The 17,192-nt window shown below is 27.3% G+C and overlaps 3 protein-coding genes and 1 long non-coding RNA gene across 7 annotated transcripts; 2 read left to right on the forward strand and 2 right to left on the reverse strand.

The window, feature by feature from the left end:
• Window positions 1-3,227: 3,227 nt before the first annotated feature.
• LOC126902081 (craniofacial development protein 2-like) lies at window positions 3,228-4,051 on the reverse strand. Its single transcript, XM_050679103.1, has 3 exons — window positions 4,016-4,051; window positions 3,855-3,924; window positions 3,228-3,778 (listed from the first exon to the last, which is right to left on the reverse strand). The coding sequence occupies exons 1-3, from the start codon at window positions 4,049-4,051 to the stop codon at window positions 3,228-3,230; spliced, it is 657 nt and encodes a 218-aa protein (XP_050535060.1).
• A 571-nt stretch (window positions 4,052-4,622) lies between these two features.
• Window positions 4,623-7,171, forward strand: LOC126902272 (uncharacterized). 2 transcript variants are annotated; one of them, XR_007703181.1, is made up of 4 exons: window positions 4,623-4,940; window positions 5,391-5,509; window positions 5,576-5,721; window positions 7,086-7,171. It is a non-coding gene; the product is annotated as an uncharacterized LOC126902272 (long non-coding RNA). The 2 variants fall into 2 exon arrangements; XR_007703180.1 differs by lacking the exon at window positions 7,086-7,171 and having other exon boundaries at window positions 5,576-5,891.
• Window positions 7,172-7,494: 323 nt separating this feature from the next.
• Window positions 7,495-12,730, reverse strand: LOC126902270 (zinc finger protein 664-like). Its single transcript, XM_050679359.1, has 4 exons — window positions 12,473-12,730; window positions 11,244-11,372; window positions 8,751-8,803; window positions 7,495-8,487 (listed from the first exon to the last, which is right to left on the reverse strand). Exons 1-4 carry the CDS (start codon window positions 12,581-12,583, stop codon window positions 7,557-7,559), a joined length of 1,224 nt encoding a protein of 407 aa, XP_050535316.1. The 5' UTR covers window positions 12,584-12,730; the 3' UTR covers window positions 7,495-7,556.
• Window positions 12,731-12,862: 132 nt separating this feature from the next.
• LOC126902267 (phosphatidylinositol 4-kinase beta) lies at window positions 12,863-17,189 on the forward strand. 3 transcript variants are annotated; one of them, XM_050679354.1, is made up of 10 exons: window positions 12,863-13,098; window positions 13,175-13,327; window positions 13,552-13,731; window positions 13,796-14,001; window positions 14,441-14,558; window positions 14,621-14,859; window positions 15,287-15,381; window positions 15,538-15,765; window positions 15,822-16,743; window positions 16,815-17,189. In XM_050679354.1, the coding sequence occupies exons 2-10, from the start codon at window positions 13,206-13,208 to the stop codon at window positions 17,000-17,002; spliced, it is 2,298 nt and encodes a 765-aa protein (XP_050535311.1). In that variant the 5' UTR covers window positions 12,863-13,098; window positions 13,175-13,205; the 3' UTR covers window positions 17,003-17,189. The 3 variants fall into 3 exon arrangements, with proteins under 3 accessions (XP_050535311.1, XP_050535312.1, XP_050535313.1); XM_050679355.1 differs by having other exon boundaries at window positions 12,874-12,958; XM_050679356.1 differs by lacking the exons at window positions 12,863-13,098; window positions 13,175-13,327 and having other exon boundaries at window positions 13,582-13,731; window positions 13,780-14,001.
• Window positions 17,190-17,192: the final 3 nt, after the last annotated feature.

Here is a 17,192-nt window from a genome sequence, read left to right on the forward strand (position 1 = left end):
AAAAAAAAAAAAAAAAAAATAAAATAAAAAAATAAACACATCATGGTAAAATTAATACCTTCTCAGCTTCGCATCGAAGCTAAAAGAGGTAGTGGTATTTTGGTTCTACTTTGTAATACTTTTACTACTTGTAACTCGTTATAACCATGAATTGCCAGTTCTTGTTTTATATAATCTACTGGAGTGGTATGGTGCAAATTACGAAAAATGACTCTATAAGGTTTATCTTGTTGTATTTGATATGTGTGAAAGTTCACATTTTTTCCTTTAAACAAGCGTACAATTTTTCATCCGGTGTATTGGTTTGCAGTCTTAATCCTTTAATACTACTTTTATAACTAAATGCATTTGAGCCTATAGTTTTTTGTATAGCTTTACAAAAGCCTTTATAATCGAGATCTGATTTTATAAAAATAGGTGGGGTGGTTGATATTTTTGGTTTTTGTGCATCAATTATTTCCATGTCGTTATAATCATGGATATCTGAGGTTAAAATAGAAAAACGACCGAGTTGTCGTAAATTATTTGTTGTGTTATAGTTAGGTTGTTTTGATTTTTGAGACGAGCTGGGTGATGAATTTTTTTTTCTTTTATCTTTACTATTTGAGATGATAGTTGACCAGTCGGTTTCATTTTCATTATCAGAAAAAGTAAATGTGTTATTCATCGATTTAGAAGTTAGTGAAATTGAATTTCTGTTTATTATAGTGATCAGTGTTATCGGTTTAGCCTTATCTGATTTATGAGCTAGTGGAGTGGTTGGTGAGGTAATATTGTTATGCATTGTGTATGTTATATATTAATTAAAATGTAAGAAAATTCTTACCTAGAGGCCCCCAGCCCCAAAACTGGTGGTTGATTTTACGATGAGTTTGTAGCCCAATCTTTTATCTTTTATTTGATACTAATTTTCTTCTTCTTCTTTTACTGGCATTCCTACTCTCTAAGAGTTTTTGCCGCCATTACTACGCTTCGCCACCTATCTCTATCTTGGCTGTCTCTCTCCAGTCTTCAACTCTAAGGCTTCTTAAATCTTCTTCTACCACGTCGATCCATCTTTTCTTTGGCCTCCCTCTAGGTGTTTTCCCTTGTGGTTTCCATTCCAATGCTACCCTGGCTATATCGTTCTCTCTTCATCTCACTATGTGTCCTAACCATTGTATTCTTTGGCCCTTAATAAAACTTGTTACCGGTGCTATTTCCAACATGTCATATAGTTCTCTGTTGTATCTTCTCCGCTAATTCCCCGTAGTTTCATTGATGACGGGTCCGCATATTTTCCTCCACACTCTGTGCTCAAAAGTCCTCAGGTTTCTTTCTGTTTGTTTGGTCGTTGTCCACGCTTCGCAACCATACGTGAGAATCAGTCTTATAATAGCCGTGTACAATCTTGCTTTCGTTTTTCTAGATAGAATTTTGGATGTAAAGATTTTCATCATTGTGTAGAACGTTTTTTGAGCTTTATTTATCCGAATACTTATTTCCTTTGACCAATCATTCTTTGTACTTAACGTTGCTCCCAGATATTTAAAATCGCTAATTATTTCGTATGCTAAATTCTCCACCTCACTGGGGTCCTCCCCACTATCTAATAGTTCCATTATCTTCGTTTTCTCAGTATTTATTTCAAGACCAATTTTTTTCGCTGCTTCTTCTAGTACTCTGGCAGCGTTAGCTGTGTCTGCAAGCGAATCGCCAAGTATATCCAAATCGTCAGCGAATTCGAGGAGCCGTATCTTATTCTGGCCGATTAGTAAACCACCTTCATTATCCTGTAGTATTCTTACTATCTTCTCTAGGGCAAGATTGAAAAGTACTGGGGAAAGAGCATCCCCCTGTTTTAGTCCGGTTTCCACTGTAAAGGTTTCCAATGTTACATTCTGTGTTCTTACTCTGTACCTCGTGTCTTCCATGCACATTTTAGTTAGCGCTATTAACTTTTTTGGGAAATCAAACTCATCCATAATATTGTAGAGACTCTCTCTGTGTATACTATCATAGGCCTTTTTAAAATCTATGAAGAGTTGTAACATATTCTGCCGATATTCGTATCTCTTTTCAATTATTTGATCTATTATGGATAATTGTTCTGTGGTTGAACGACCTTTCCGAAAACCACATTGGTACTCACCTAGGCAATCCTCTGCATAAGGGATAATGCGATTCAGTAATATCCTAGAGAAGACTTTGTACGCGGAGTTTAAGAGCGATATCCCTCTATAATTGTCACACTTTGTCTTATCTCCCTTTTTATGCAATGGTATGATGATTGCCTCATTCCAGCTATCCGGTACTCGTTCTTCCATCCATATTAGCTGACACAGTCTGTGGATTACTAAATGTAGCTCCTCACCTCCGTATTTTAAGAGTTCTGCTGGAATATTATCGATACCCGGTGCTTTCCAATTTTTCAGGCCAAATAATACACTTTTTACTTCTTCTAGGCTAACATCCTCGACATAGGGCTCCGCTCTTTCATAATCGATATGAGCTACAGGCTGATCTGGTATTCTCCGATTTAGTAAATTTTCAAAATAACCTTTCCATCTCTCAGCTCTTGATTCTGGTTCCATTAGCATTTGTCCGTCTTGGTCTCTGATTGCATTCCATATAGGGTTAAAATGCTTATACTGTTTAATGACTCTAAAAAAGTTTCTAGTTCTCCCTTGTGTATGGTCGTTCTCTGCTGTTTGAAGTATGTTGCTAAAAAATTTCCTTTTTTCCCTTTGAAGGGTACTTTTGCAGGCTTTACGTTCCCGTATGAAACTTTCTTTAGTCATTTGAGTGTTATTTTTAATAAATTCATTTCTCGATTTTCGGCGTCTGTCTACAGCAACTCTACAGATATCATTATACCAAGTATTTCTTGACCTTTTTAGCTCACCAATACTAGTGGCCGCTGCTTTGTTAACAGCGTTTCTCACAATTTCCCAATCCAGATCTATGTTCATTTGTGCATTATTCTCTTTAAGGTTCTTCGTGACTTCGTTCTCATAATTCTTCCTCACGATTTCATCTTTGAGTAACTCTAGATTAATTTTGATCCTTTTTTCTTGCTTTAATTTCGATTGGCTTTTTAACTTTGATCTAAGTTTTGCAATCACTAAGTAGTGATCCGTGTCACAATCGGCGCCTCTCTGGCTTCTTACATCGTAAATGGTACTACGGTATCTAGTCTGTATGAGGACGTGGTCAATTTGGTTCAAGGTTTCGCCATCCGGTGACCTTCACGTGACTTTGTGAATATTTTTGTGTGGGAACGTAGTACTACTAATAATCAACCCATTTGATGTTGCAAACGCTATCAATCGCTGACCGTTGACATTGCTGTTACTATGCAAACTCTCTTTTTCTATATAAGAGAAGTATTGTGGTTCCCGTCCGCATTTTGCATTGAAGTCACCTATTACAATCTTTATCACATTCCCAGTAATGCCCTCATATGTATCAGTTAGTTTGTCGTAGAAGGCATCTTTCACATTATCATCTTTTAATTCCGTAGGTGCATGTACATTTACTATACAAATATTAATTGGGCTAGTGTTGATGGTTAATATTGATATCCTTTCAGATACTGGATTAAACTCTTTAATGTATGGTACTAATGTCCTATGAACTGCAAAACCACTACCGAAGTGATGTATATTTTCCATTCCAGAGAAGAAAATTGTGTACTCTCCAATTGTTAGTTGTCCTACTCCCAACCATCTTATTTCTTGTATGGCTGCTACTTTAATTTTGTATTTGTTAAGAACTTCAGCTAAATTTTGGCTAGCACCTGTTTTATACAAGCTTGTCACATTCCATGTCGCAATCTTAAAATCAGCATTCCGTTTGCAAAAACGATGTATTACCCCCAGCCCCAAAACTAGTGGTTGATTTTACGATGACTTTGTAGCCCAATCTTTTATCTTTTATTTGATACTAATTTTAAACTAATATATTAATATAAGGTTTATTAATAAGAAAAAATTTACGTAAGCGTGATAGGGCGTCCGCGCCTGACTATTGTTACGTTGGAACTGAACTCCAAGTTAGAAAAAAATTTCATTTTAATGTGACCCATCAAATTATATTAAAATTTCATTGGGAGTTGTGATGTGATTTATTTTTAGTTTAAATGATTACATAATGAAGAAAACCAAAAATCCCACGGATATTGCTATATTTTTTTAATTTTACCGGAAAACCCGTATACCTACAAGTTCAAAAAAGATTATAATTATATTTTTTTTTTTTTTACTTTACTTTTTATGTAGGGAAAATAAAACAACCACAAGATTGAAATGAATATCTTTGTTGAACGTTATAAACTTTATTACAAGATAATTTGAATTAATTATTATGATGTAATCGGAGACAACTTTTTACAACATTAATCACGACTGAGAATACGGTATATCACAGTGCTTGTTAATATTTATTAAAACATAATTAAGTGTTCAAAAAAGCTTGATCACTATTAATGAGTCAAACAAAAAAATATCAAATTATACATGGGTTTTTTTGTTTTTCTCGTTATGTAATCATTTAATCTAGAAATAAACCACACTACGTGACTCCCAATAAAATTTTAATAATATTTGATGGGTCACACTAAAGTGAATTTTTTTTCAAACTTGGAGTTCAAAGTTCAGAGGAAGGGGCGATATTTACAAAAAAATCGAGTGACCAATTTGTAAGACAGTTTTGTGGTAGTATACAGTAATGATATTTATTATTGATTTAAATAAAATTTGGAGTAGGAAACCGGAAAAATCTCAATTTTAAAGTTAGGAAATTTTAATTTTTGATTTCGCTATTTTTGTTACCACTGAATATCACCTTACCACTTGTGACATACATTGAACCAAAACTCTGTATTTGAGTCTCAAGTTTGTTTATGTAGGAATGTTTTTTCTAGTATAAACTTCAGAAAATTGCAGAAGTTTTGATTTCAGGTATATTAGCCATTAATAATGTAAAATACAAGTCCTTATTAAATAAAAAATTTTTTGTGCTGTTATTTACCGATTGTTTTATTTTCACATTAAATTTCTTTGATTATTAACAGAAATTTGTCCGATTTATATTTACTTAGAATAAACATTAATATTTTATCAATCTTTATACAATTAGCTATTTGTCAAAAAAAGTTTCATAATTGTGAATTAAACCAACAAAAATTATATTCAAAAGTTGTTCAGTTTTTTTTTTTGACAAATAACACTTAAACTCAACTTTAAAGTTAAAGTATTAAAATATCGGTTAAATGATAGAATAGTCCAAATTTTGCATAACATCTATTAAAAATCATAAAATTGTTTAACAAAAGTTATACTATGTAGTTATCGCTTAATTACTTATTAGTAATTATCTAAAAAAGTATTTATAATAAAAAAATCTTATAGAAATTGTAAACAAGAATATGACTGCTATCCAACATTGAGTAAGAATGACAGAGCTCCTAGTCAGGACTATCGTGGAAAAAACTTTACTCTTTTTTTAGGTTCGATGTGAAACTGAGAAGGTACTTACATTTCTATGATATATTCTTTTTTATTTATTTTTTGTATCTGTTACCACTTTTTTTCAGCTGTCACCGAACCGATTCTATCGACGATACATCAAATTATTACAAATCGTATCTAGTCGAAGACAATAACCTCAAAAATTGAAAAAAATTCCCTCGTTCTCTGTAAATGCGGAAAATCTCCAAAAAAATTACAAATTTAAAAATCGGTAATTTTCGACATATTTAAAATTATTTTATTTAAAACTCATAACTTTTTGAAAAATAGATGAATAGTAACAATTTTTTTTAAATAAATGTATTGGGTATTTACTTAATATTTGGTATATATAGTTTTTTAATCTGACCCTTCACCTGCCTACAAGGGAGGATTCAAGATGACAACCTTTTCAACTTAATTTTTGAAAGTGTTTCGGAAATACTGACTTTTATATAAATATATATCTTAAATTAAAGTTTATGAAATATACTTTAATATGGAAAAAAAAACTTTATTTCGTCTTCACGATGAAAATGGCTGCTGTATTCAAAAAAACGGTAGCACAATGGGGGTATGACACAGTATATACGTAGGATAGATAGAAAAACTATAGATCTGACAGTAATTTTAATCACTGTCTTAAGAAACGCTTCAATACAAGTCTATAGATAGTGCTTACAAAAGCAACATCAACTCCTATTTCCTTAATTATATCCTAATTAGTAGTTCTTATATTTACAAGTATAATTTATAAATAAATATTTATTATAGCAATTAAATATAGTATGAAATTAAAATTTAATAATTTAATATTGAAATTTTTATGGAGAAATAATAAAAAATGATAAAGTAGTATATTTTTATAAATTTTTGAAATGTATATTGTTCAATGCAATTTTTTATGATAAATACATACTATTTATATATTTCTTTTATTGGACTTACTTTTCTTTAATCGGACCATTTCCTTTTATACAGGGGGGTTCAATACTTAAAAATGTATATAGAAAGTAGAATTTTTTCAACTAAATTTTTAAAAATGTCAGTATTTCTGGAAAAATGTTCCGGAAATACTGACATTTTTATATATATCTTAAATTAAAGCTTAAGTAATATACCTTAATATGAAAGAAAAAAAAATTCGAACTTCGTTTTGTTTTCATGGTGAAAACGGACATCAAAGTGAAGCAAACAACTATGTGTAATTATTTCTATATAGTTTAACTTCAAAGGTACAAAAAATAGATTAAACTAGACATAGTTTAAAGTGTTATTAAATACTATTCTAGCATATAAAAGTAAAGGTTAAAATCTAAATACAGATCTGGAATTGACAGCAAAAATAAATTAAAAACATCATTATATTAACAGGAAATTGTTTATTAGTAAATTTGTGTGATTAATTTTAAATTCACCTGAAATTTATACTTCTTATTTCCATGAAAAAAAAAAAACTAAAAGAAAATAAGAAGTAATGAATTTTATAAAATGTAATAACTAGTTTATTAATTAAAATTGGATTCTATTGTTCTTTTTTCTACAGTTGATAATGATAAAAAAAAATAAATAAAAAACTGCTTATTGAATTTATAGATATACATTTAAAGAAATGTTTTGAACACTATTACTGAGAAAATGTGAAACAAATATATACAAATGTACTTAATATCACTTATAACATTAAACAAGTTATATAACATTTATGGTATATTTATGAGTTGTCTGCCCCTCAAGAAAAAAATATTTACTATATATATAATTTTTTTAAAACAAATTAAGTTAATAAGAACTGAAAATCACAAATCCTAAACAAATATTTAAAATTTAAATGCAAAATCTATGTTATAAACATCTTAAAAATATATATTATCTCTTCAATATATAAAGATAACTTTCACTCTATAATAAAAATATAATATACTAATATCTTCATCATGGATCATCATTAATAAATGAATGAATAAAATTAATTTATCTTCATTAATATAATATTACTTTAAGGTTGAAAAAATTAACAAAAAACCTTGAATATTTAAAGGAAAAATAAAAATATAATTTGACAATTTAATACATTGTCTGATACATATTCATGGGAAAAACAAATGCGCAAGTTTTTTCATGTGCACTTAACATAGCTCTACACACAAATCCATTTCCGCAAGCACAAACATATGGTCTTGAACCTGTATGTTTTCTATAATGTATAACATAGGAGGAACGCTGAGAAAATGTTTTGCCACATTGATCACATTGATATGGTTTTTCTCCTGTATGTGTTCTTAGATGTAAAACTAATGTACATTGTTTAGCAAAACCTTTACCACAATAGGTGCAAACATTGGGTTTTTCTCCAGTATGTAACCTTTTATGCAATTTAAGATGTTCTCTGCTAGAAAGTTCTTTACCACAGATATCACACAAACAAGACATAGCTCTCTTATGAGTACGCCGGTGCAATGCAAGTGAACTTCTATCTTCAAATTTACGACCACACTGATTACATACATAGGATACAGTATCCCCATGTATTAATCTCATATGTGTAGCCAAGTATCTAGATAATGAAAACGATTTTTTACATGCTTCACATTTAAATGGTTTATCTCCTGTATGTTTATTTTTGTGTTCATTCAATAGACTTTCTGTGATGAAACTTTTGTTGCACTCGGAACATGTAAACTTTGATTGTTTGAGATGTCGCTTTTGATGGCGATACATTGATGAACGATGTTGAGTTGTATAACCACAAGATTCGCAAGATATAGCAGGAGGTTCATTATTATGATTTAAAACATGAGTGTTAAATGCCAATAGATTTTGAAACTGCCTATCACAAATTTCACATACATATATTGGTTTGCTTTGTTGTTTTATTGGAACATCTTGCACTTCTGTTGATTCACCATTTTGGATTGTCAATGTTTCTTCAGAAAAAAGTTTATTAGAAGATTTTACTGATATTCGCTGACATGGACCAGATTTTCTTTTACTTGGCCTAGATAGAAAAATAGTACTAAATACAATTTTTATATAATGATATCTTATTTATGAAAAAATTAAATAAATATTATTAATTAATTTAAGCAAATAAATCATAATTTAGTTTACAGGAGTGTATTTAAGGAAATCAAAAATTTATTGCAATATCTGTAACTTAACAAAAAAGATAACTTTAAAAAAATAAAAATAATTAAGAATATAATATATTCATAAAATAATTAATTATATTATTATTATATCAAATTTAATGCACATTACCTGGTTATAGTTAAAGGTTTAATTTCTGAATCACTTTCACTTGTATGTGGTTTCTATAAAGTATAACATTATTTTATAAATAATTTAATAAAAAAAATATTATGAAAATACTTAATGTATTATAAAAACTATGAAAAAAAAACAATCATTACTGAAGATAAGAGTATTAAATAAAAGTTATATTATAATGAAAAATGTATAATAAAAATAAATGAATATCACAATTTGTTTGGATAATAACTGCTAGTATATTTACTGATTTACATAATATCAAACCCTACAATGTTTTATATTGACATTGTATTCTTTGTACAGTGCCAAAGGTGATCAAGATTATACATAAATATGTATAATGTATACCTATTTATTAAGAAATAACACCGTAAGTAGATTTTATGATATTATTGCTTAATAATTATAAATTAACTTTAAATAAAGATAAAGGTAAAATACAGTAAATAACTATGTCATATAAAATATTTTACATAAAATATTATAATATAAAATAAAACATCAATTTATATATTATCAAAGTTAAAATTATTTTGTTACTTTAAATACTGTTATTTTTTATAAAACATAAAATAAAAAAAAAATACTAGATTCATAATAATTATGAATATACTAAATAAATGATAATCAGAAAAAAATTAATTCATTTTGTTATCTGAGTATACTGTGTAAAATAAATTGTTTAAATAATAGTGATGATAACAATTTAAAAACTATCAATATACAATGCTGCTACTTCTAAAGAAAATCTGTAGTTCTAAACAAAACTGCTGTAACTTTGATAAATAAGTTAATATTAGATAATAATGCCATATCTTAAAAAAAAATTATGGCTTTTTTTTGCAAGATAATATAATAATAAAATAGTAATCATTTATTTTGTTATTTACTGCATTTCTAAAGAATCACCATTTTTTTTTATAACTTATTTAGTACTATTTTAAGGGTACTTTTTCTTCAAAATTTGTACATAATTGGTAAATTCATTAAATGCCATATATAATTTTTTTTTTTTTTTGAGTTACAGCACTTTTGCTTAGTAGGACAGTATTGCCAACCAATAGTTGTTAATTAGAGCACATTGCTTAGGGAGTTATAATGAATAATGAAATGGTGGTCAATAAATAAATGATGGTCAATTAAACGTGCCAAAGTGATTTATTTTTAAATTGTAAAGAGTATAATTGTGACTGGTATATTAAATATTAATTAATAATTATAGAAGCATTGAAACACATTTTGTTGATAAAATGGATGTACTAGAGAATTTAGGTTTTTTTAGAAAGTACTAGGTGATTTAAATACTTAAAATGTTTCAATTCATACAAAAAAATACTTTAAAAAAACCCAACACAGGGAGGTCGTGGCACAGTGGTGACGTAGCATAGTTGGATCAAGCATAATGATATCTGACAGTGATTAAAATCACTATAAAAAAAAAAGCTTCGATGTAAATTTTATGATAGAGTTTAATTTTAAAAAATTGGTAGATTATTCCAAAAACTACATGATCAGCTAGTTCCTTATTAATATCCTGATTAAGATAAAGTATGTCAATAAAAAAGGGATTATTAAAAAATATTATTTCTCATAAAAAAATTGGTTGATCCATACACATTTAAATAAGTTAAGAGCATTATAAAGTTAAAGAGGTAAAAATAAAATCGAGAATTTTGACACAAAAATAGCATTTGGTAGCCATTTTCACCATGAAGATAAAATAAATTCCGAAATTTTTTTTTTCCATGATAAATTATATTATATTAGCTTTAATTTAAGATATATATAAAAGTGTCAGTTTTTCCGGAACATTTTCAAAAGTCAAGTTGAAAAAGTTAATTTTTTGTGAAAAAGTTGTCATTTTAAATCCTCCCTGTGGGCAGGTAAAGGGTCAGATTTATAAAAAAAATATACCAAATGATAGGTAAAGAGATCAAGCATCTAAAAAAAAAAATGATATTGATTTGTTCATTTTTAAGAAAGTTATGCCTATTTTAAGTAAAAAAAATTGAAAAAATTAGCGATTTTTAAATTTGTAACTTTTTTGGAGGTTTCCCCCATTTACGGTGAATGAGGGAAATTTTTAAAATTTTTGAGGGTAATATCTTCGACGAGATACGATTTGTGATCTTTTGACGTATCATTGAAAGTAATCAGTTTGGTGAAAGCTGAGAAAAAGTGGTAGCAGACACAAAAAAAAAAAAAACAAATAATAGTAAAACCAATACCTTCTCAGCTTCGCATCGAAGCTAAAATCAAACTTTATATTACAGTACTAAAAAAATGATGAATATCCAAATTAAAATAGAGTAATAGAGATATAATACATGGAATTAAAGACCAATACCATTTAGTACTGGTTAAAAAAGGTATAAGTATTCAAGTTATTTAATAAATAAATAAAAATAGCTAGTGAAATTAAGTATTTTATCAATAGATTTTAATTAATTAATTTTATGCAAAATAGGATTTAAATATTACCGTTTCACTTAAGATACCCCGATAATGGTTTTCAGTATCCTGGATGCATATAAAGAAGTTGTATGTTTCCAACAATTTTTGATGACAATTATTACAAATCATTTTTGGAAATGAATCTTCTTCTGAAAACTTAAACAAATAATTGGTGTTAGAATTTCAGTATTTATAATAGGGTAGTCATATTATATCAAATTAAATTTATAATAATTTTATATTAATTTATAAATTTAAATTGTTTTCAATAAAAAACAATGAAATAATAATCTATCCATAATATCCTTAAAATTTTTTTCATATTTTGTTACTCTAAAGTCACTAAAAAAAAGTATATAAATTATAAAATTATGTTATCATTGTTTCTAGAGGTTAAAACAATCAGAATAGGTTATACATTTTTATGATGTGTGTACACAAGTAGAGGTCTATAAAAGAAATTACTCCCCCAAAAAGCTATCATCAACCCGTTAAAAAGGTCTTCTTTTTAAAATATATGTTTTACTAACAGAAACTAAACTTTGCTTTTATCTACATTGGATTTTAACTATAGAACATCATTTTTAAAAGGGAAAAGTTACAAGTAGAAAAAAATAATAATATTGTTATTTAAATATTTTTCCATTTTAATCAATCTAAATGTTTGCAAATGTAAAAAAATCACTGATGAGTAATTAAACATTTTTCACCATTTGATATAAAAAAATATAGAATATCTAAAATCTGCTTATCATTTTTAATCTACAAAAAAAAATCAACATTATTTGTGCCCGTGAGATTATCTATTAAAAACTTAACAAAATAGTAAATATAAATGTTTAAGAGAGAAAAATGTATAATATTTCCAATTATTGGATGAGGAAAATTTTAGAATTCTTCTTCTTTGCCATGTTAAACTCAAAACTCTTGATTAATGATATATATCACTTGATAAATTTTGTATGTTTTAAAGCATTTTATCCCATTGACTTCAAAAACCAAAAATAAATAAAGAAATCTTAAATATGGTCAGTATACATACTGATTTTTTTTTCACATTTACAAACTCTGTAGTGCATTGACATCAGATGTTGAGAATAATATTTTTAATGGAATAAGATGAAGACAAAAGGTTAACAAATGTACTATGAATACAAGTCAGACTTAGAGCAATTTTAAAATATTAATGACTTTTAAACTATCCAACTTGAAACCTATATTAATTTATACGTTCTCACTTTGCATTAAATACATACTTTATTGGGTAAACATAAATTAATTTTTTCTATAAGATCAGGATCTGCATTAATAGAGATTTGAGCTTCTTCATCAGAAAGACAAAACCGACAAAAGCCAGAAAGATCCATATTTTATATGTATATAATTTTATATAATAATTAAATCAATTAAAAATAATAAAATCACAATAACTACTTAAGATATATTTTCAAATATATCAAATAATTAATATACGTAACACTAGTCATTATATTCCTATTTTATTGTTTAAGTATTAAATCAACAAAACATCATCAATGAACCTATCTAAATAATTATTTTCGTCAATAATATGTAACCATTAACCGAGTTCACGAGATAAGATTTTTTAACCAGATAAAAGTTAACCTCAAATTATTGTTTTGTTTATAAAATTGTACGCCCTTTTATTGTGTATTTGGCATTTTTTAAAAATGTACATTTATTTTGTAAATTGAATTTTTGGTTTTATGAAAGCCATTTCAGTAAGTGCCTAGTACCCAAGTCATATCATATTTTACTTTAATTTTCATTATAATTATTAAAATACTCTTAACGTAGTGCCTTATGTTATATTGGCGTACCATAGGCTTCGGCCTTGTAAAAATATACCAATATTTTGAAAGTAATAAATCTTTTCTTTCAACACATTTACTATAATTAAATTACTGTAAGTTCAGAGATAATTTTTCTGTTTATAGATTACCTGTGAATAATTTTAATAATACAGTTATGCACCAAAACTTACCAACCAAAGTGGCTGTTACAAATTCAGTAACACCTGTTCATGGTAGACCAGCATTTAGTAAACATAAAAATAGTAACCATCAGAGGAATCTGAGTCTTGACTTTCGGTAAATTTGTTTGTTTAAACAAACAAACATTTTAATAAAAGAAGACATGAATAGAATTTCTTGTTTAATTATGATTTATTTAATATGTCTAAAAATATATTTTTTTAATAAAATTATAGTTTTAGTTTTAATAAACTATAACTATTATTTAAATTAATTATTTTTTTACTTGTATAACAATTAATAAAAATTTATTCATATATTCTTTATTTTTGTATAAATAGGTCAATGGGTATAGTATTACCACCTATAAATCATTCTTCACATCATCGAAACCGTAGTCTTGATTCTGCTTTAACAAAAATTCCTGAAATTGATGCGACTCCTAGTCCTGAATGTCCTGAACAAAACCAGATGCCAATATCTGACCCAAATATCCATTCTGATGATTCGGGTATTGGAAGGTAAAGTTTATCATGTAACATTATAGCAACTAATAATTTGTCATATAGTTATACATTTCTATAGCACTGAAATAACCAGCAGCTGTAGTCACGAAAGTCTCAGCTGTTCAGAATCTAGTCCTTCAAAACAAAATAATTGTAAATCACAAATTTTTGATAAAGTTTCCAAAAGCTTTCTTCACAGATTAATTGAATCTAAATTATTTGATATGTCCATGGCCATTACATACCTTTTCAATTCAAAAGAACCTGGTGTTCAGCGTTATATTGGTAAGTTATTCAAGTTACACAAATAATTGTTCTCAAAAAATTCTCCGATGTATACAGAATACGATCCAATTACAGCTTTTAGAAATTATTAATTACTTATATTTTAGTAAGTGTTTGATTGAATTTTTTTACAATTTTTATTAGTCTTTTGTACAATTTTTTTTTTTTTAATTATGTCACTATTCAAAAAGCAATATAAATCGCATTAAAAAAAGTAAAAGAGGATATTTAATATTAAATAAAACAGTAAAGCTCCTATCCATCCTTATCTTAATTTAAACAATGGTTGTAAACAAAATAATTATTTCATAATCAATAAATAATATAGACATTGAAATCAAATTATATTCAATTATTCTATGATGTTATAGTAAAATATTAGTAATATATTTTTTAACGAGTAATTACTTTTTTCAATGGTTTTTAACATTTTTTAAAGGTGATAAACTTTTCAGTTTTGATAACAATTCTGTGGATATTTACTTGCCGCAATTAATCACTATGTATATACAAATGGATGATATAGCAGAAGCTATAGATTCATACTTGGTACACAGGTATTTTTTTAAACTTATAGATATAATAGTAAATTGAATATAATTTTATTTTTTCCTTCTAGGTGTCGTAAATCATGTAACTTTTCTATTAAATGTGCTTGGCTTTTAAATGCTTTTAATGTTACAAATGTGAAAAATAAATCTCACGGTGGACAATTGATTACTACAATTCTTAATGAACATTACAAACAAGGCCAAAATGAAAAATCTAATTTTGAGTCTATGAACTTATTGACTAAGAAGACACACTGTCGCTCTAGATCAGATAGTTCTATGGTTAATTTCAGTGGAATTCAAATTGGTAATTTATTTTGAAATTAAAAAATTGTTGATACTTAAAACTGTTAGTAATAGAATGATTAAAATACATCAATTTCAACAATTACTGATTCTTTGGCTCTGAGTACAGAAGACAACCATTGTACTTTTCATTTTTCCAAGATATACCAATCTTAGATTGATTTTAAAATCTTAATTGGTTGATTTTAACCAACTTAATAGTTGAAAAAAAGTTGAATTTTAATTATTTGTTTAAAATTTCTCAAATAAATTTTTTTCTAAAAAGATATCCAGGACATAACTAGTTTAAACAAAATTACCTATTCTTATTTTCTATATTATTCATTCTGATAGTTAGCAAGCTTCAGAATTTTGATTTTTTTTTTTTAATATCAGTCATTAATAGCTTTAATGAAGTATAAATTTAATTTTAAGTTTATGTGTTTTAGCGTGGGAGCGTAGTTTTTTAGGTGATTTGAGTTCTGGTATGGCTTTTGATAATGGTTGTACATGTACTGATCAAAATACTAAATGCCAATGTGGTGTAAGTAATAATAACATAATGAATATTTGATCATAAGTTCAAATAAATTAATTTTTAATACAGCATTAAAAATTGAAACTTTTAATTGTAAATTGACAAACATCATAAAATATTTTGTATAAAATAATCAGTTTTCAAATGTTAATTGTGTTTTAGGCTCCAAGGATGAGTTCTGAAATAGAATTTATCAAATGTCTAATTGCTCTAGGACGAGATTTAACCAATCAACCATCCAAAGAATCTAAAACTACTTATCTTTATAGTCAATTGAGTCTTATTAACAAAAATTTACCAGCTAAAGTTTGGATACCACTGTATAATAACAGCCATCATGTTTTAGCTATTCCTCCCCGTGCTGCAGCTGTTTTGAATTCAAAAGATAAAGTATTATTATTATTGTGATTATACAATTATAATTACTAATCGGTTAAATATTTTAGGCTCCTTTTGTTATATATGTTGAAGTGGCTGAAGTAGAAGATGCTGAACGCTCTCCACTAACTACGCGTGTATCTAATATTCGTCAAAGTCGAAGTGCAGAAAATCTTATAAGATGCGAGTCTGAGGTTAATAAACCAGAAGTTAATAAAAATATGTTTATTGTTGCTGGAGACATAAGGCGTCGTCTCACTGTATCTACAGACATTAAAAGCTCTTCAACTACAGATCCTGAAGATCCATCTGCTGCAGCCTTGAAAGAACTTTGGTCAGAAAAAGAAAAAAGGGTTAGAGAAAATTCTCCTTATGGTAGTCTGATCAATTGGAAACTCTTGCCTGTAATAATTAAAACGGGAGATGATTTAAGACAAGAACTTCTTGCTTCACAATTATTACTTACATTGCATAGTATATGGTTATCGGAAAAAGTACCATTACAAGTGTTTCCTTACAGAATTTTATGTTTATCTAATGATGCTGGATTAATAGAACCAGTTTTAAACACTGTATCTTTACATCAAATTAAAAAACAAAATAAAATATCTTTGTTGCAATATTTTGAAAAAGAATTTAAAGAAAATATTAAATTAACTGACGCTCGTCAAAATTTTATTCATAGTTGTGCTGCATATTCTCTTGTTTGTTATTTAATCCAAGTTAAAGATCGACACAATGGTAACATATTACTTGATAACCAAGGAAATCTTATTCATATTGATTTTGGGTTCATATTATCAGCATCTCCAAAAAATCTTGGATTTGAAAGTTCACCTTTTAAATTAACTTCTGAAATGGTTGATGTAATGGGTGGACTAAATTCTGAGGGATTCAAGTATTTCAAAAAACTTATTCTTAAAGGTCTTATAGCATCACGTAAACACATGGACCGTGTATTATCTTTAGTTCAAATTATGCAATCTGCTAGTAAGTTTTTAATAAGAATTTATTATTGTTATGAATATACTGAAGAATTCAATATTATTTATATATTATAGATTCTCAGCTACCATGTTTTAAAGCTGGAGCAACAGCTGTAATAGGTTCTCTTAAATGTCGTTTTCATTTAAACTTAACTGAAAGCCAATTAATTACACTCGTGGATAATATGGTAGAATCATCATTGCATTCCATCACGACCAAATTGTATGATGGTTTTCAATACTACACAAATGGTATATTATGATTACGTATGTTTAAATGAAAGAATTTATGCAATTTGTTTTGTAAACAAATCAATTTAAATTAACATAATAACAGGAGGAATGGTTCTTATAGGAAATTTTTGCTCATAAAACTTATGAATGTTACCTTACTATACAAAGAATTATATGTCCCCAATTCCTAGAAATATATATATTATACATGTTGAATTT

Source organism: Daktulosphaira vitifoliae, unplaced genomic scaffold, assembly GCF_025091365.1.
Source record: "Daktulosphaira vitifoliae isolate Bord-2020 unplaced genomic scaffold, ASM2509136v1 Scaffold_3, whole genome shotgun sequence".
Classification (NCBI taxonomy): Eukaryota; Metazoa; Arthropoda; class Insecta; order Hemiptera; family Phylloxeridae; genus Daktulosphaira; species Daktulosphaira vitifoliae.